A 21,142-nucleotide genomic window follows, 5' to 3' on the forward strand; every position below is an offset into this window, starting at 1 on the left:
GAAGCATTTCAAGGTCACTCAAGTTGTTTGACATCTTCCTTGATATAAAAGTTAGGAACCATTGATTAAGTGTATAAATTTATAACTGTTTAGCTGTGGCATTTCTTCAGTGAACATTTACATGGAGGTCTAATACATAAAAAGATACCTTCAGTACTGCTCTGATTGATAGTAATAGAGAAGATTTTGAATCAGAGCCAAGAAACCAGTGCCCCCATCGATTCCCTTTACCCACCATCCTTGTCCACAGCTCTGCCACTTGGAACCCCTTTGAAGGCTTTGAAAACCATTGCTTTAGCTCATGAAGAGCTAACCTGAAGGAAAGTTAAGTATGATTCCTTTGAAATGTTACATACCTAAAATGAATCTCATCATTGAAGAGTATATTTTTTCATTTTAATCCTATGGTACTTAGTAACAACAGTATTTTTGTTTTATAAATCACATTACGCTTTGCAAAAACCTTTTATATGTATTTAACTCAGTTCCCACAGTAGTCTCCTGGTGTAAGTAGTGACTGTCTAGTTGTACCCCAAGTTATAGAGGAGAAACCTCAGTTTGTGTTATTATCCAAGATCAGATGGAGGCAAGTGAAGCCTAGCTGAGACTACGACCTGATGCTTATAATTCCCATCCAGGATTCTTTCACTCTATACTTAATGTAGTGAGAATATGTTGAGGCCTTCTAAAGGAATACATGTACAGGGTGTCATTCTGATGATCCGCTAATACTTTGGTTGTTATGTAGAACTATAATAATATATTTAAAATTTAATATTTATCTCTCTTGTCACCTTCTTTATATAGAGTATTGAATGCTTTACTTCCAGCCCTAAGAAAACAATATTGTGCATTAAAAGAAGCTGGCCTTTCAAATGCTGCTTTTGAGTCTGACTTCAAAGAAATTGAACATTTGGTAGAGAGGAAAAAAGTGGTGGTTTGGGCTGACCAAACTACTGAACATACTATAAAGCAACATAACCTACCAGAGGTTTCTGTTCTTATGACCTTTCCACAACTTGGACCACCAGTTCATTCCGCTCCTTGTTGTAAGTACAGCTTTTCTTGTATTAAGTAAATTATAAGTTATTTCTAGAGTAGCATCTTTATGTCTCAATCTACAGAACAGTTACTTTTTTTAATAGGTTTGGCTGTTTTGTGAGAATTAATGGGAAAATTAGCTTTAGAATAATTTCATTAATCAGTATCTTTCAAAGGTTTAAGAGCAAGTATGCTTGATATTCTAAATAACTCTAGCAATAAAACCTTTAAGTTATCTTACCCATTTTTGACAGAATAATTTTACCTCCATCCTTCTTTAAAATTTAACCTCAATTAAGGATTAAAGATTATAATTAAGAATACTATATTCTGTAATACATAATAATCATCTCTTCTTAAAAATCAACTAACAGTGTAGAATAAACTATATTTTGTTGCCATATCATTTGTTATCTCTCCTGTCATAAAAGTGTGCTTGGGATGTTTAAATTGCAAAACTAACATACGATGTTGGTTAAAATAAATTCAGACAATATAGAATTACATATAGAAGTAGAATGCCTTCTTCAACTTTCCACAGAACCCAATCTTGTGTCCTGTCTCAGAAATAAATAAATTTAGCAGTTTGGTTATCTTTGCAGTGTGTGTGTGTGTGTGTGTGTGTGTGTGTGTGTGTAATATCTGTATTACACAATCTCTAGCTTTTTATTATGTTTCATGTAAATGCTAGCACGTTATATATATTGATGTACAACTATTTTTGTTATTAGTTTATTTATTTAGTTTATTGTTAGGGTACATACATGAAGACTCTACCTTATTTTTTTAACATTTGTGAGAATCCAGACAACAGATGTACCATACTTTATTTAACCATTGTTCCATTGGTGAACAGAGCATAAGAAAGCATGCTTGTATATTCACATTTGTACATGTATACCCAATTCCTAGAGACTGATTTGTTGGAATACAGGACAAAAAAAAGTTTTAAAACTTAATCTGTCAAAGTCCAAAATTTTCTTTATGCCAAATGTGTATGAGATACCTCTCTCATCTTTACCTTAACCCAAAATAATAGCAGCAACACTGAACTAGTGTATATTCTTTTTAAATTTGCAGCCCTCTTATTACTGGTGACATTATTTCATCTTCTCTGAGGTATCCTCTTTACTCATTTGACTTGGAGTTTGTTTGTTGTGCTGTAGATTTTTACTTCTGGTTAAAACTGCCTCCTGCTCTACTCCTTCACCTCCAGACTTTTCTGTCTATTTAGAAGTCTGGATCTTCCCAAGGTTTACTCTACTTTTGTTTCCAATGCTGATATGAGGAGGTCTCCATTTTGTTTAGAGAGTTTTAATTTACCATACAACATCACAATCTACTGATCAGTTAAACTGATTGTCATTAGTAATTACCTCATAGTCTATTCCCATTCTTTTTTTCTGAGTTTACAGATTTGAGAAAAGCATTTCTCATAATAGATTTTTTTTTAAGATTTTTATTAATTTATTTGACAGAGAAAGGGAGACAGAGAACACAAGCAGAGGGAGTGGGAGAGGGAGAAGCAGGCTTCACATGGAGCAGGGAGCCCGATGCAGGGCTCAGTCCCAGGACCTTGGGATTGTGACCTGAGCTGAAGGTAGATGTTTAACAACTGAGCCACCCAGGCGCCCCGCATTTCTCATATATATAATACCTAGGGTCCTGATTTTTCTCTTCTAGCTTTTCCATTGATCTGATCCATGTGTTTCCAACTTCCAAAAATTACTGTTTCTGATGTGAGCAGCTATTGCTTTTTTCTATCACTGATGCTGTGTCAGTAGATTGTAAGAGGGAGATGAGGCAAATCTCTGTAGATTTGTGTATTTGATCTTATTTCTTTTAGTATGATCGCTTGTCAGCTGTCAGTCAAATATATGCTTTGTTGCTTTTTCCTTTTGGATATTTCCTGTTTCGTCGTGGATTTTGTTTTCTATTTAATTGTATGTGTTTTTATCTTTACTTCTATTATTTCTTTCCATTTACTTTTACTAGGTTTATGCTGCTGTTTTTGCTTAACTGGTGAAGATGTTTGTTCATTAGCTTTCACCTGATTTTTCTAATTTATGCAATAATGTCCATAGGTTTCCCTCTAAACACAGCTTAGCTTCATTTCACAAGTTTTGATACATAGTATTTTAGATTATTATTTAGTTCAAAATATTTTCTGATTTCTGTTGTAATTTCTTCTTTGACCCATGGAGCATTTTTTTTTCTTTTAATCAGTTTTTATATAAAATTATACTTTCAGATTGAGCAGATTTCCATTTGAATTAGGTTTGGAGAAACAATTAAAATGAGAATCATACTTTTAAGTGTCATGTAGGCATCCAATAAGAACTATTTCATAAAACTGTTAGTTTGATTTTTTTTTTAGTTTTTATTTATTCTTAATATCAAAAAGCTATGACAAATTCCATTCTATTTTTTGTTTATTTATAGCTTAATTGAATTGTATTCAGGATAAATACTTAGTATGATTTTAATCCTTTAAAAATTGTAAACTCGCTTTATTCCCAGCAATAGTAGGCTGGTATAAATGTTTCAAGTGTGCTTATAAAGAATGTTTATTTTGTAGTCATTTATTGCAATATTCTATATAAGTCAGGCCAAATTGGTTGTGTTCTTCAAATTTTATTCTTACAGACCTTTTTTTTTTTAATTTCATGTTCTATCATATACTGAGGAGACCTATTAAAAATCCCCTTATTACACTGGATTTTTCTATTTTTTGTCAGTTTTCTATTGCCATGCTAACAAATTAACACAAACATATCAACTTAAAATAACACTGATTTATTATCTCAGAGTTCTGTAGGTCAGAATTACAGCAGGCTCAACTGGTTACTCCGCTTAGAATTTCACAAGGCCAAATCAAGGTGTCAGCCAGCTGGATCCTTCATCTGGAGGTTCTGGGGAAAGAATGTGCTTCTAGGCTCATTCTGGTTGTTAGCAGAATTCATTTCTATGCAGCTGTAGGGCTGAGGTCCCTGTTTTCTTGTTGGTTGTTGGCCAGGGGTCATTCTCAGTTTTTAGAGGTCTCTCGTATTCCCTGGCGCATTGCCCTCTTCATCATTTCATCTCCTAGCCAACAAAGGCAGGACAGTTCATTCTCATGCTTCAAATCTCTGTCATCTTCCCTTCTGCTTCATTTCTCCTGCCTACAATTAGAGAAAAGTCTCTGCTTTTAAGGGTTCATTTGATTCGATTGGGCCCACTGGGTAATTTAGGATAATCTCCCTGTTTTAAATTCCATAACCTCAATTACATCTGCAAAATCCCTTTTACAATGTAACATAACATATTCACAGGTTCCAGGGGCTAGGGCACGGACAACTTTTAGAGGATACTTCTCTTTGTAGTTCTGTCAATTTTTAGTTTTCATACATTGAAATTATATTATTACATCTGTATATTTCAGAATTTTAACATCTTCCTTTTCTTATAAAATGTACTTAATCCACTCATTTTTCTTAACCTTAAGTTTACTTTAATGTTAATATAGCTACCCCACTTTTCTTTGGCTTTTGTTTTCATGGTTCATCTTTTTTCTGATTCCTTCACTTGAAATCTGTAATCATATTTATTTCAAAGGTGTCTCATAAATATCACATAATTGGATTTTGCTTTTTGTTCTATTTATCAGTCTTTATCTTTTAAAGTATTCATTCTTTTTCTACTTGGTGAATGTGTTGATAATTTGGTTTTGAATCTACTGTCTTGTGATTTGCTTTCTAATTGTCCTGCTTATTCCAAATTCTTTTTCTTTTGAACTTTGCTTTGAAGCGACAGAGTGATGTTTAATATTCCATTTTTTCACCTCTGAGCCTAGAAGGCTATACACTGTTTTTATATTCTGTTAGTAGTTACCCTTAGGGTAACATTATGAATCCTTGCTTTACCAAAGTCTGTTTATCAAAGTAACTCTGTTACTTTCACCTTCATACAATGCTAGAAACTTAAAATTCTTTACCTGGGTTAACCCTTTCCCTGACATACCACTGTTATGAGGTATTTCATTTTTCTCTATATATTAAACCCATAAAATGTGGTTTTTTTATTGTCTATACAGTGAATATTCACATCTACTTTTTTTGTTCTCCATTTTTTCAGCATCTGTATCTCCATCCAAGATAATTTTTTTTTCATCTAAAGAATCTTTTTGTATTTCCTTTGCAGTAAATATGCTGATGATGGATTTTCCTAGTTTTTATATGGTTGAAGCTGTATTTATTTCACTTTCTTTCTTGAAGACTATTTTGCTGGGTATAGAATTACAGTTTAGTATTCTTTCTTTTCTTTAGCACTTTGAAGATATTATTTCATTATCTTATGTGTTTTTCTTACTGTTGTTGAAGTCAGCTGTCATTCTAAGTGTTGTTCCCTTGAGTGTAATTGGACCTCTGACTTCCTAAAATATTTTCTCTTTGTCTTTGAGTTTTAGTAGTTTTGCTATATTGTGCCTATATAATTTTATTTTTACTTCTCTTACTTGGGTTCATAGAACTTTTAGAATTTGTGTCTGGGTTATCTTTCATTAGTTTTATGAAGTTCTTAACCATTATATCTTTAAATATTGCTTCTGCTATTTTTGTTCTCTCCCCTACCTATGGGACTGCAGTTATATTACACGGTTCTTTCTCCTTGTCTTATCTGTAACTTTTTTACTCTCTCCTTTTCTTTGTTTTTTGTCTCTCTGGAAATTTCTTTTCACACATTCTGTAGTTTACTTTCTCTTTGCAGCTATGTCAAATGTTTCTTAAATCCATCAAGTTCTTAATTTCAGTTATATTTCAGTTTTAGAATTTCTATTTGACTCTTTTTTATAGTTTCCATTTCTTGGCAAAAATTCTCACGAACACAATGGCGTATTTTAAAGACTGTCTGAGAATTCCCAGGTCTGGAACCCTCTGCATCTGTTTCTGTTACCTCTTTCTGCTGGTTTTCTTTCACATGGTCTCATTTTCTTGAAGCCATGTTAATTTTTGTGCCCCAGACATTTATTTGCAGAATTGTTTATAGAAATACTTCAAGACTTCTGATAATAATGTCTTCCTTCAGAGAGGATTTACATTTGCTTCTTCTAGGCTCCTGGTGGCATTAACAATACAGAATCACTTTAGTCCAATTTTAGGGATTGGGATCGTTTGAAACTACACTGCAGCTTCTGCTAGGACCTGTCTACCCCTGTTTTACCCTCTAGAGTATAAGCTGTTTAGGCTTCTAACTCAAAGCAAGGAGGGTTTATGAAGAACTTTGTTTAGTGGGCCCTAACTTCCAGTTCCAGCACCCCAGTTCTGCCAAATTCTCAACAATGTTCCTAAGCTTTTCTGCCACCTCCTTCAGGATCAGCAAAAAACCTCATGGGGAAAATAGCTGTAAATGCAGATATTACCTTCCAGAGCTTCCCAGCTTTCTCTTGATACTTGCCTATAATTCTTCACAATCTCATTAGCTCTTCTGTGCCTGCAAGCATATGTTTTTTATATTTTGCCCCGACTTTTTTGTTGCCTTCAGTAGAGATTGGTCTGAATTACCTAGCCCTCTATTATTAAGTTCCCTATGTTGTATTTTTACATTAAAATGACTGGGAAGTTGGAGATATATACTTATATCTTCTTTTTCTTTAATAAAGCATTATTGTCGTTAGAACTAACCTAGTTGAGATCTTTGAAAACTTAATATTATTTTCAGATTCTCTCATACCTTTTGGGCCTTGATTTTTTTCTTTATAATGTATTCAAGATGTTGGAGAGGAAATAGGGTTTTAACACCAAGATCAAGAAATACTGGCCACCTGATGGTCATTATTACTTATTTAAAAATCCGTATTTCATTTACAGTGTAATCGCATAGACCATACTTGTCAACAGTAAAACATTTATTTGGCTCTTAATTCCTTTTCATAATACTTTTAAAAGGAAAAACTTTTGAAGTCATGTTACATTTTATAAATAGGTATTTCCTTTAGAAAGTGTATCAGAAGGTGAGTTTTGTTTTTATTATGTTTTGTTCTTGGTTTGTTGTTTAATATTTTGTTCACATGATTTCATAGATTAACTATTTGGTTGGTGTGTCTTATTTATTCCATGAATTATGTATGTTGTATTCACTATGAATAGAGAGCCAAAGATGAATAACAGGGAAGGGGCATAGGCTATAAAGTGAGTCCACTTATAAATATTTATTTTTCTTAGTCTTAAAATACTGAAATAATTCATTAAAAAAGCATAAGTAGTGAAATTTATGTTTGTATTTCTAAAGATATGAAGCAATACCCAGATAGCATATGTTGCTAAAATTACATTATCCACAGTAGTCTTAATAAATTTAATAAGTAAAATTGAAGAGATTCAACTTATTAAGCAAAACATGAGTCAAATGTGTCTCATTCATCTAAGCTTACATGTATGTCACTGACTTTTTTCCTATACTCATAAGCAAGTAATAAGTGGTTTTGTTGTTAAATTTCTCTTTTGTTGTTAAATTTCAAAAATACTAAATGCTATGTGTTATTTGAATTTTGAATTCGGTTCTTTTGTTTGTTGTTTGTTTTTCTGATGCTGTAGGGACCTTTAAAGAGTATTTATTAGATCAGCAGCAATCTTTATATTTAAAATGCATACACACTGTGCTCTTAAAAGTCTGACGAGATTAACCATAATCTAATCTATACTCTATTGTTAGGCATTTAGGTTGTTTAATAAACTTTTATTATAAATGGTATTGCAGTAAGGAAGTATGTATATTTATCTTGGTGCTCATGTCTGATTAACCCTATGATAACTTCCTAGAAGTAAAATTTTTAACAGCAGCAATAAGCACATTCTTCTAAAGTTTATAATACATATTGCTTAGTAACTTCTTCCACCTCCCTCCACCATATGATTATAACAGTTTTAACTCTCATCATCAGTGTAAGAAAATGAGCTCTTTTCTCCTTTTATCTTTTCAGCTTTTGGTTTTAAATTGTCTTCAATTTTTAGTTTTTAGAAAATTATTTTCAAACATACATAGAATTGCAAAGAATAACGTAATGAACTCCATGAACCCATCACCTAACTTTAAGAATTATCTCGTGGCTAATCTTGAGAACCCAGTCAGCTTTTCTGCACCCTATCTATATCTCTAATTATTATTTTGAAGGAAATATCAGCATATATTTCTTCCATTTACATCTTAGTGTCTCTAAAAGAAAACACAATGTCCTTTTCATACCTAATGTCATTAAATACTTGAATCAATGTTTAAGTCTCCCCCACTGTCTCATAAATGATTTCTTTTTAAGTTCTTCCATCAACATACAAACAAGGCCCATACCTTGCCACTGGTTGATATATCTGTTAAATCTTTTTAAATCTGGGGTTCTCTCTCCCTCTTTTGTCTTTGCTAGTTATTTATTGATTCTCTGCTAATTTCAGTCATAAATATTATCTTCTTTCCATCTTTCCTTTGTTCACTACTAGTTGAATATTTTTTTTCATCCTTTTAAGGATCTATTTTCTTTTCTGTGAATTACCTAGCCATCATTTGAACACTTTTCTGGCATAGTTTTCTTTTGTAAAAAATTGTCACATATTTACAAGAGCTTAGGATATGGATATTTATTCATTCAACAATATTTATTGAATTTCCCCTATGTGCCAGATACTTATCTGATTCTAAGGATACATCAAAGTACAAAACAACCCTTTTCACCATCCTTGAGTTCACGTTCAAGTGCAGGAAGAAAGACAATAAATACAATAAGTAAATTAAACAGAATCTTAGAAGGTGGTACATGCTGTGGGCAAAGAAGGAGTTCAGGAGCGGGGCAGGAAAGAGGTTGCTACTTTTTTTTTAAGTTTTTTTTTTAAGAGTTTTTATTTATTTATTTGACAGAGAGAGCAGAAGCAGGAGGAGTAGCAAGTAGAGGGAGAGGAAGAAACAGGCTCCCCACTGAGCAAGGAGCCACATGTGGGGCTTGACCCCAGGGTCCTGGGATCATGACCTGAGCCTAAGGCAATTGCTTAACCAACTGAACCACCCAGGTGCCCCAGAGGTTGCTACTCTAAATAGCATGGTCAGGGTAGGCTTCACTGATAAAACATGAAGAAGTTCACGAAGTTAGCCACGTGGATATATGGGAGAAGACTCATTTTCAGGTAGAACAAGTAATGTAGATCCCTAACACAGGCTGGCATATTCATGGAATGGCTAGAAGGACATATAATTGGTACAAAGGAAAAGGGAAAGAAAGTAGACAGTTATGAGATTACAAAGATCAAGAGGAGGAAGGCAGATCAAATAAAGGCTTGTAGGTCATTATAAGGACTTAGACTTTAACTCAGAACAAATCCGGAACTATGGCATGATCTGAAGAAAAAAGTAACATATTTCCATCATGTTTTCAAAAGATCCTTCTGGCTGGCATGTTGAGAGTAGATTATAGTATTGCAAGGATGAAAACAGGAGACTACTGCAATAACCCAGGTAAAAGATGGTGGTGGTTCAGACCAAGTTGGTAGCAATGGAGTTGGTAAGAAGTAGTCAGATTGTAGTATGTTTTGAAGGTAGAACTAGCAGGATTTTATCGCCAATTCGATTTAAGATGTGATGGAAAGAAAAAGTCAAGGATGACTCTTAAGATTTTTGAATTTAGCAACTGAAAGAATCAAGTCACCTTAAAAGAGATGGAGAAGGCTTCAGGTAGAACAGATTTGTAAGGTGGAGGTGGCAAAAGACTAAAAGTTCAATTGGGGCATTTTAAATTTGTCTAAGATACATCCAAGTGGAGATATCATGTAAGCAGTTGGATATAAGAATCTGGAGTTCAGAAGAAAAGTCTAAACTAAAATATAAACTTGAGAGCTGTTAACATTTAGATGATATTTAAAGCCATAGGACTGGATGAGATCATCAAGGGATATTAACTCTTTCCTCTAAGATGCATATTGCAAATCTCTTCTTCAAGTTTATCATTTACTCTTTACTTTGAGATATTCTTTTTAATACTGAAATTTTTAAACTTTTATGTCATACAATAACTTCATTTTTTTTTCTCTCTGCCTTTGGAATAATTCCTCAAAAGGCCTTTTTATCTGTAAATTTTTAAAATGTTTTTACTTTTGTTTTCTCCTAATTTATTTTGATGTGAAAATCAAAATTTTTTCAAAGAGCCTGACATTCTTGTGTAATACATTGACAGTCCATCCTTAAGGTACCTTTGTTTTAAATATAGTAAGTAGTCAAATAATTCTATTTATTGGATTTCTATCTTATTCTTTAGCTTATTTGTCTGTCCTAGAACTAGTAGCTATTATTTTCATAGCTGATACTTGATAGTATCTTTTGGTATATAGCAGTGCTAGTCCCCCGTCATTATTCTTTGGGGTTGTTTTGTTTTGTTTTAAGTAGGCTCCATGCCCAATTTGGCACTTGAACTCACAATCCTCAGATCAAGAGTCACACTCTACCAGCTGAATCAGCCAGGCACCCCATGTTATTCTTTGTCTTTTAAATGTTCTTGGAGGGGCGCCTGGGTGGCTCAGAAGGTTAAGCGACTGCCTTTGGCTCAGGTCATGATCCTGGAGTCCCAGGATCGAGTCCCGCATCGGGCTCCCTGCTCAGCAGGGAGTCTGCTTCTCCCTCTGCCTCTCTCATGTGCTCTCTCTCTCTCTCATTCTCTCTCTCAAATAAATAAATAAAACCTTTAAAAAAATGAATAAATAAAAATAAAGTGTTTTTGGAATAATGAGTCGTGGGTCACTACATCAAAAACTAATGATGTATTGTATGGTGACTAACATAACATAATAAAATTAAATTAAAAAAATAAAAAATAAAATGTTCTTGGCTATCCCTGGCTAAGAAATGAATGTTAGCACAATTTTTTCAGTTCCAAGGAAATAAAATCTTTTTAAAGACTTATAAATTTTGTCTTCACATTTTTTCACTGTGAAATCTTTTCACTCTAGAATAGTTTGTCTCTCCATACATATTTTCTTATGTGTTTCTCAGCAAAGTTTTAGAACTTTCTTTATATATATTTTGTACATTTGTTATTAAATCCCTAAATATATTTTATATTTTTCTTATATGGATTATTTTAATTTTTCTTATATTAATAAGCCTGTATTGTTTCTTAAGAAGAAACCAATTTTTTTAATTTTGTTCATTTTAATACTTTACTAATGTCAATACTTGATTTTGAAATAGTTATTTGACTTGAAATCTTTGCCTCCAAACTAAATGTCTATTTACTTGGAGTAAAACATGCACCTATTTTAGGTCTGGAAAACAGAAAATGCATTCACTGAGTGCCATGCAGGATAGGGGTGCCGGCAGCAAGGTTTATTTATGGAACTGATAAAATTTCTGACATTAAATGAAAAGTCAAGATTTCCTCATTATCCATCTGGAAACTCACATTTGGTAATATTTCTGTCTCTAACCTTTCCTTTTCTTAAATTTTGCACCTCATGTTAGTGGTCTTTATCTTAAAGTACAATAAAAGAAAAGATACTAGTAGAACCAATGTCTTATATGTTGTAGAGATACTATGATTGAATATAGTTCCAATGTAAATTTAGGTTTCCCCTAAAATTACTTGAGTAGAAGGAAATGTCATTTAAAAAATAGGAATGTCTGGGGTGCCTGGGTGGCTCAGTCGTTAAGCGTCTGCCTTCAACTCAGGTCATGATCCCAGGGTCCTGGGATCGAGCCCTGCATCGGGCTCCTTGCTCTGTAGGAAGCCTCCTTCTCCCTCTCCTACTCCCCCTGCTTGTGTCCCTCTCTCGCTGTGTCTCTCTGTCAAATAAATAAATAAAATCTTAAAAAAAAATAGGAATGTCTATATGAATTCCTCATATAATAAATATGAAGCAGCAAAAATATTATAAACTAAATCTTCCATGTACTTGCCCGTCTGGCAGTAAAATTTAATCATTACCGATAGACAATGGAAGTCATGTTTGTAGCCCTAAATACATTTCATTTGGCCCTTGTTCTCCTTGTAAACAAAACAGTATTTACTCATCTGTAACTGCAAATATTACTATGAATTAAAAGGTTCTTTGCATTGTTTTCCCCCACATCTTAAATAAACATGAATACTAGGAAAATGAGACTGAATGGAAGCATGGTATCTGTTATTTCCTACAGAGACAAGTATCAGAAGGTTTGGGTGATTTATTACTCAGAGTGTTGGATTAATTTAAAGGACTATGACAATTTTTTAATACATGGGAAAATGTATTCTCTCTTTTTAATATTTGTAAATCGCTGTAAATTATCTGTATAAATATTAATACTACAGTAACCACAGTAGTGTCATATGAGTGCATTACAAAATGTTTATTTGGTTAATCAGTAGTACCTTAAGGTTACATATCTTTTAAATAGTTTAAAATTCATTCACCTGTATCATATGCAACTGAATCCCATGAGTCATAAGGCTGTTAAAAAGAATCCAGATTTATGATTAGTACAGTAATTGTATCAATCATTTGTAGCCTAGAAGTGTTTATTGAAATGCATATATTAATATTTGATTTCACTTTAGAACTTTGCCAACTAATTTTAATTTTGCATAGTTTCCCAAAATACCTCCTCACATATTAACATGAGTGCTAGCAAAAGAAAAATCCTTGCCATCATTTTGTACCAAGCCTCAATTAGATCTAATCTCATTCATCAATGTCTCCCTGTCATGAACCCTGCTTTGCAGCCTGTGACTCATGTTTGCTAAATACTGCATTCTGCCTTTTACACTAACGTACAGCTCTGTAAATCTTTTAACGTTTGCAGACTTAAGCTTTTGATAAATTAGTTCCTCTGAGTAAAATCATTCAGGACACCTGATATGGCACATCAAAAGATGACCCCAGAAAGCCTGCCCATTTTTTAAGAGAGGGATTTTTAACTCATTAGTGATAAATTATCTAGTCCCTTTATTTAAAGGAACCATCTGTGGAATATTTCAAAAAGCTAAAAATAAAAAAATAAATATAGACCCCTCCTACCTAAGAAACCATATGAAATTGCCAGTTCATAGTTGTGTTTTAGAGATTTATTTAAAACAGCTTAAGACAGAGAATAGAATGATGTTTCTTAATTCAATTTATTTTAAAACACTTTGAGAAAATTTGATGTAAGAAATGAATAATTATGGTAATATCTAAACTAGTTTCTATTTCTCTTGTTTCTCCCGTCTACAATCTACTCTTCACGTGAAAATTATCTTCCTAATAAAGTGCAGACCCCTTACTTAGGAGAGCCTTCAAAGGCTTTCCCAGTCCATGTCAAGCTGCAGACTCACTTTTCTGCAGCACTTGGTGTCCCAACCTCCTCTTAAACATGTTTGTATTTCCAAAGAGTTTCCAAGCTCTTCCCTCACTCTTGAATGCTGCTTCTTCTTGCTCCATCCTCCATCCTAGCCTATTAAAATCCTTATCCTCATTGAGAGTCCAATTCAGAAACTGCCTTCTTTATGAACCTTCCCTTTACTGAGTCCTCCTTGGCCCGCACATACCCTTGCATTTCCACTATATTTTTGTGTTTCACTGTTACAGTAATTACCACACCTCAGCTTCCCTCTCCCCAACAAACTATAACCTCATTGGCAGTCAGAAACTGTGTTTTCAGTAATTCATTTTCAACTTTATTGTTCCTTTCACTAATATTTTAGCCTTTTTATTATCTTAGCATTAAATGCTCATTTATTTTAATTTGAAAAAAATTCCAGCCAAAGGAAGTAAGATGTCTTTCATTAACTTCTATTAATATATTGTTCTAATAGTTGTTGGACATTTTTTCGAAGCATGCATATATTGTTTGTTTTTTAAAAAATATTGAGATCCATTATATAATTGATAACTAGTTTTTTCCTCACTGAACCATTTGTTATACATACATTTTCCTATCAACTATGAAATTAAGTCATTTTGTATATTTACCTAATCCCCTACTAATGAACATTTAGTTTGTTTTCATTTTTTTGCTACTATAAACAACACTTCACTAAACATCTCTATGTCTGTGTGTATTTCACAACTTGTCTTAATTAATTCCTTAGGTTAGGCCCCTAAAGGGTAGAATAGCTAGATCAAAGGGTATGTACATTTTCAAAGGGTTTGATATGCACTGTCAAATTATTCTCCAGAACTATAGTAACTATAGAGTCTACCACTATACATGGGCAATGAACATGAGTATTTTTTAGTGTGTTTTGTCCAATTGTAGTTCATTCTGAATTAATTACCTGTTCATTTCCTTTATTTTATTTTGCTCTTTTTCTTATTTATAAGAATTCTTTCTTGATAGATAGGTAGATAGACAGATAATGAACCACACACACACCTATATCTACACAGACAGACACATATACCTATACAAGAGCCCTAAACCCTTTGCCATGTATGGTATTTTTTTCTTTTATTCTTGGTGATTTTTAATTTTTACGTAACCCGATTTTAAATTATAAAAATACCTATATTTTATTCACACTTAATGTTTTTCTGCTGGTAGTAGTCAGAAGATAGAATCTCAGTTTTGGGGGGATGAAATTGTATATTGCCTCTATTCTTATTTTTGGATCTGTGAAGGAAATTTTATATTTTTAAGTCTTCATTATAATTATATTACTTTGTATTACTTGGTTTCTTTACCTGACTTGGTAAGAGACTTCAGTTCTGTCAACAACAAATACGATTGATATTATGACTTTGAACATGTGACTTTCTTGCTGTGAATAACAATTATAAAATAAGATAGTTTAAATAAACATAAGATAATCTAATACTCAGTCCTGGTTCTTTGTGTGAGATGATCCCAACTGTGACTTTCCTGGTGCTCTGTAGGTAATTGGGAATTAGGACCACCATATTTGAGTGGGAATTCAGTTAAAAATATAGATTGCTAAACTACATGATTTCTGTGACATAGGAGTATCACAGTTAAAGTAGGTAGGGGTTTATATTACTTGGTTCTTTCATTTTTTGCTACTTTGTGTAAGTTTTAAATTCCTTTTCCTCTATAATAGGCATTTGGTTTAAAATTATTCGGACATGACTTTTCATTTATAATTCATTTATTTAAGGACGTTTCTTATAATAAAAAATAATAATTAAAAGACTTAATTTAAAAGTAAAAATATACCAGGGCACTGGGTGGCTCAGTCAGTTGAGTGACCAACTCTTCGACTCAAGTCATGATCTCAGGGTCCTGGGATCGAGCCCTCCGTCGGGCTCCACACTCAGCGGGGAGTCTGCTTGAAAATCTCTCTCTCCCTTTCCCTCTGCTCCTACCCCCTGCTTGAGTGCACACAATCACTCTCTCTCTCTCTGTCTCTCTCAAATAAACAAATCTTAGGGAAAAAAAATATACACCAACATTCTTAAAACTACCTTTGGGAAAATTGGGATATCTGTTTTTCTTCTGTTGTCCACTGAAACTCATGCCGGATGACTTATAACAAACTTCTACAACTTACCTAATATTTCTAAACAGTATACTTATGCTGCTGTTTTATCGATTCATCTGTTTAGATTTTATCATCTTCTCATTCTGATTGATGAAGATTTAGCTCACTTATTTCTTCTTCCTTGATCTGCTAATGTACCAGGGTATTATATAATATGTAGTTGTAATATATTATTATAGTTTATTATTGTATATTATTATATAATTACTATATGCTAATTATTAAAATATTATTAGTATATAATATATAACCTTTAATACATAATTATCTTAAATATACCTGGAATATTAGCAGGATCAGGTAAGATGTAGCATATCATATACATATATAACATACTTATGCATATATTAATATATATAACATTTAATCATAGGACCTACTTAAGGAAATTTTTACAATAAAATGTAAATATTATTTTTAAAAACTTGGTAAGATTTTATTCGTTTTAGAGAAAGAGAGCATGAGCAGGGGGAGAGGCAGAGGGAGAGAGAGAATCCCAAGCAGACTCCATGCTGAGCATAGAACCCAGTGTGGGGCTCAATCTCACAACCCTGAGATGATGACCTGAGCTGAAATCAAGAGTCAGATCCTTAACAAACTGAGCCACCCAGGTGCCCCATTAAGTATTATTTAAAATTTTTTTAAGTAAAAGCGTGCTAACATTTCTTAAAACTGTCCACAATAGCCAAACTGTGGAAAGAGCCGAGATGCCTTTCAATAGACAAGTAGATTAAGAAGATGCGGTGCATGTATACAATGGAATATTACTCAGCCATCAGAAAGGATGAATACCCAACTTTTACATCAACATGGATGGGACTGGAGGAGATAATGCTAAGTGACATAAGTCCAGCAGAGAAAGTCAGTTATCATATGGTTTCACTTATTTGTGGAACATAAGGAACAGCTTGGAGGACATTAGGAGAAGGAAGGGAAAAATGAAGGGGGGAAATCAGAGGGGGAGACGAACCATGAGAGACTATGGACTCCCAAAAAACAAACTGAGGGTTTTAGAGGGGAAGGGGTTGGAGGGACGGGTTAGCCCGGTGATGGGTATTAAGGAGGGCATGTATTGCATGGCGACTGGATGTTATATGCAAACAATGAATCATGGAACACTATATCAAAAACTAATGATGTAATGTATGGTGACTAACATAACATAATAAAAAAAATAAGTCACGGGGCGCCTGGGTGGCTCAGTCATTAAGCGTCTGCCTTCAGCTCAGGTCATGATTCCAGGTCCTGGGATCGAGCCCCGCATCAGGCTCCCTGCTCGCCGGGAAGCCTGCTTCTGAACCCTCTTCCACTCCCACTGCTTGTGTTCCCTCTCTCACTGTGTCTCTCTCTGTCAAATAAATAAATAAAATCTTTAAAAAGAAAAAGAAAGTAAGTCATGGAAATGAAAAATACTGCATATGGAATAAAAAACATAGAAGTAGTAAAAAAAAAAAAAACTACTTTTAGAAAGATAGATATGAAAAAACCCTGTTTCTGCTTTCTTCTAGAAATGTTTCAGATTTCTCAACCAAGTATGTGGGTTAGACTTCTTGAAGAAATGAAATATTTGAAAGATAAAATAATGAAGGAGACTAGATTTTGCTCACAGGCGGACTTAAATAGCTTAAAGAACAGTACAGCCAATAAATACATTTTTAGATGTTTCAAGTATAGCTATTCAGTTCTCTAATGTCTTTTACATATACTTTTTCATGAGACTATCCTATATATTTCATTAACAAAATCAAAATATCCAACTTATTGCTTTTATTACGCTGCCATAGTTGATCATATTCCTTAAAATCCCAAAAGTTTGGGGGAGAGATAGCAAGTGGCAGATTAATTAGTATCTGCATTTTGTTTACTTCTTCATTAACCACTTAACCAGGGATCAGATATTTACTCATAATTTCTTTTAACCACTTAGCAAATGTAACTTGGTGGGGCAGGCGAATCATTCTAATATTTTGATTTTTAAGCCATGGCTTATATTAATAGCATATGTTATTCTGTGTAATACTATACAAACTCCACAAATATTAATGTACATAAATTGTAATCCGGGTGATATTGTGTTAGAATCTGGACAATCACAGATGAAAATTGTATTTTTTTTCCGTCTAACCCACAACTTTAGTGCTTGCATTTTAAAGTTCATTTTAAAGAGTTCATTTTAAAGGTAGTTTTAATACTTAAAAGTCTTTTGAAAGGCTTCTAAAACTTGGCAGTCTGAACAAAATGTTTTTGTCTGACTTCCTTTTTAAGTCTCTCTATGGGCTTACAGTAAACAAACTTTTTGAAGCAGGAATCTCTAGCCATAATGCAGGAACAGATGAACACTAACCACTTTATCCTGAAATGCACATTTTCAGTTGTATATAAGATACCTTAAAGCATCATATAAATATTTTAAGATGTTCGTAAACTATTAATGGATAAGTATTACAAAGACTAGGATTGGATTCATTAAACAAAACTTATTGTAGGGTTTAGAAGAGAAGCTCTTCTATATCTTTCAGTAGCCCAGTCTCTCATTACTTTTAAAATCCTGCTTTGAATTGTAGCACATAATTATTTTGAAAAGTTATATTATTTAATCATATAACCTCCACCGCCTACCTTCTTTCCTAAACTAGAAGTTTATCAGTAAGTCTTTAGCATTGTATACGTATTTTTGTTAAATTTTACTTTTAAGAAAAGCTTTGTGACTCTAAAAACAGCAAATGGGTGCATTATATTATTACTTCATTAATATGTGCCTTCAACTATGTGAAGTGTTAAAAAGCCTAAAAAGATCATCTTGAATTTCAGGATAATTGTATTAGACCTTTCTAAGTAAAGCAATACCAAAGTTATTTTTCAGTGAACAGTTCCTCTCCAGGTAGTTCCCAGACTGTTTTTAGAATTTTATATACTCCGATTAAGTTGAAAATAGTCTAGAAAATTTGCTGATCCTTAAAGTGACATCCTCTCTGTTTAATCATCTGAATATTTATCAACAAACACAAAGAAATTAAAGTATATCTTGTTGTCATATGAAATCTAAATGTGAAAGTAAAGATAGGTATCACAAGTATAATAACTAAAGCTGGAGATCTTAAGGACACTTAAAACATCTAAAAACAAACTGATTAAATCCATGTCCTTATACGAAGTCTGTCTTTTATTTCTTAGAGATTTTGCTATCCTAAACATTATTTTTATTTCTGCTGTTATTCTTTATAAACTTTTGGATATATCAAAATTACACATGCTGCCATTTAGATTTCACAGGCAGTTTACCTGTTCCCTGAAGAAAAGGAATTTTCCTTCGTTCTGGAACTCATGACTTTAAATCTGTTTTACCCATTTCTTCCCATATTGAATGATTTATTTCTAATGATTGAGTCACGTTTTTATTAGCTCTCTTTAAATTTTGCTAGGTAGATAATCATTCTCCCTTGTTTTTTGTTATATGCCAGGAAAACAAGAGGTGGGGGGTGAGGTGGGTAGTAAGCCTATACAAAGTGGGCTGAGCAAAGATCTCTTCTACCTTCCCTGGGCCTAGAACATTCCTTTGCTCTTCTGTTTGCCCATTCCATTCATGTTATTTGCTGGCATGTTTTCAGTTAGACTTTTGAATGTAAAGCTTCATCTCTTTGGCTAGACTTTGGTAGACTCAGTCCACAGATTTTGAGTAAAACTTCCCCAGAACAAGCAAGATAGATGTTTTGGTCTACTTTTTCCTTTATAGCCCCAGAGTCTAATTACTTTATTTTCCTTAAAAGCTCTTAGATGTGTGTCCATGTGTATGTCTGTCTGCCTCTCCCTCTTCTTTCTCTCCCCTCTCCACTTTTAAAATTCAGTGTATATATTTATATAAAAGTAGTATGCATCCATAGTTGAGAAAGCTAACAGGTACTGTCATATTTGTGGAAATATCCTTGCCCTTTTGCTGCCCATTCCTAATTCTTACTCCCCTCTTAGCTGTGTCTTCAGGTTTTTCCTTTTAATTTCCAAATTTCAAATCTATACTACTAATTCCTTTTTGCTTACATTTTTCCAATTTTAGATGTCATCTGCTTATTTTTTTTATTTTGGACAATAAGGATTTAATACCTTTACATGATATATACATTTCCTCCCCTACCCCATCTCAGCTTCTTAAAAGTAAATGTCTAGGGGGTCTTCAAGAAAATATTGTTTCCTGTTATGCTAAAAAATATGTAAATTCTCTTTCTTGTGTTGCTTTATGGTTTGCACGTGTACTGTTCGCTTTCATCCCCATCCTCTTTCTTGTTCGCCCTTATTTTGCAGAAATACATCCTCCAGTGGATTCTCCCAGTGGGTGCTCAGGAAGTAAATTTTTTTGAGACAATGCATGTTTGGCAATATATTTTCTTGTTATTTGATTAGGTATAGAATTCTAGGTTGGAAATAATTTTTTTGAGACCTGAGAAGACATTGCTCCATTGATTTCTAGATTCTAGTGCTGCTCTTAACTGACATGCCATTTTTATTCTCCGTACTTTATGTGTGACTTTCCTCCCAGGAAGATTTTGGGATTTTCCCCTTATCCTTAGTTTTTCGAAATGTCACAATGATGTGCGTTGGTGTCGGTCTTTTTTACCTCATTATTTTAAATAGTCTGGGCCTTTCTCCCTGAAAAATCTTTATCTTTTTACTCTGAGAAACGTTCCTATATGTATTTAGGCACATACATACACCTCCATGTATACTTTTCTTCCCTACCTTCTGTTCTGTCCTTGGACACTTAACTAATCTGATGTTGAATCTCCTGGATTGATCCTCTAATTCTTTTTTCTGCCTTCTAATACTTACCTCTTTTGGTTTGCTTGTTCTTTCTGGGAGATGTCCTCAACTTTATCATACAACCTTTCCTTTGAATTTTTTCTCCCTCTCATATTTTAAATTTCTAAGAGCTCTTTTTAGTAATACAGCATTTCTTTCCATAGCACTTTGTTTCTTATTTGATGAATGTAATAACTTTTCACCTCTCTAAAGATATTAAATATGGTTATTCTAATATACTCTTCTATTTCTACATTGTCTATTTCCTTTCACTTTTTTTTTTCCTGTATGTAGTTCTGTGTCCTATCATGTTGAAAAACATATCCTCAAATATCTGGTGACCCTGGTTATATTCTGTGTACATAGGTCTTTCAGCTTTGCTTTATGGTGATCTCCAGAAATAGTCAGTTTGGGGGAGCCTGAAAATGTCAATACTTAAGTCTTTTTATTGTTACAGTTTATCTATAAAGAACTCTGATTTCACATTTAGGAGATGTATAAGCCCGACACCAGTGTATTAGAGAAGTAAGAGAAAAATCTGTATGCATTCATTATTGAGAAATTATTAAAAATCCTTGTGTCGGCTATGCATGTTGGCCCCAAGTCTGAACTGGTCCAGAGAGTAACTCAAGTTTCTTCTAACAGGGTGGCAAAGGAACAGTCACCTGTTAGTACAGGTGATAGTGATGGGGTAAGGGGATTTTGGGCGGCGAGGGGGTGTGTGTCCAACTTCCTTATGGAGACTTTCAATCAGTTCTGGTTTTAGCTCCACCCTGTACCTTCAGAGACAACCTCTTGCCTCCAATTACAGAGACTTTCTGAGGCTTGAGAGAACTGGGTTTTTATTCA

The 21,142-nt window shown here is 33.5% G+C and overlaps 1 protein-coding gene across 2 annotated transcripts in view; it reads left to right on the top strand.

The window, feature by feature from the left end:
• Window positions 1-21,142, top strand: part of KIF18A (kinesin family member 18A) — an 80,191-nt gene that overhangs the window by 41,979 nt on the left and 17,070 nt on the right. For both annotated transcript variants that reach the window (XM_025879421.2, XM_073904829.1), the window contains exon 13: window positions 808-1,049. In XM_025879421.2, the coding sequence (XP_025735206.1) occupies window positions 808-1,049 (242 nt within the window). The remainder of the gene's footprint in view (window positions 1-807; window positions 1,050-21,142) is intronic.

The sequence above is a fragment of the Callorhinus ursinus genome, unplaced genomic scaffold, assembly GCF_003265705.2.
Source record: "Callorhinus ursinus isolate GAN/ISIS: 27379988/994484 unplaced genomic scaffold, GSC_fseal_2.0 scaffold21, whole genome shotgun sequence".
In the NCBI taxonomy this organism is placed as follows: domain Eukaryota; kingdom Metazoa; phylum Chordata; class Mammalia; order Carnivora; family Otariidae; genus Callorhinus; species Callorhinus ursinus.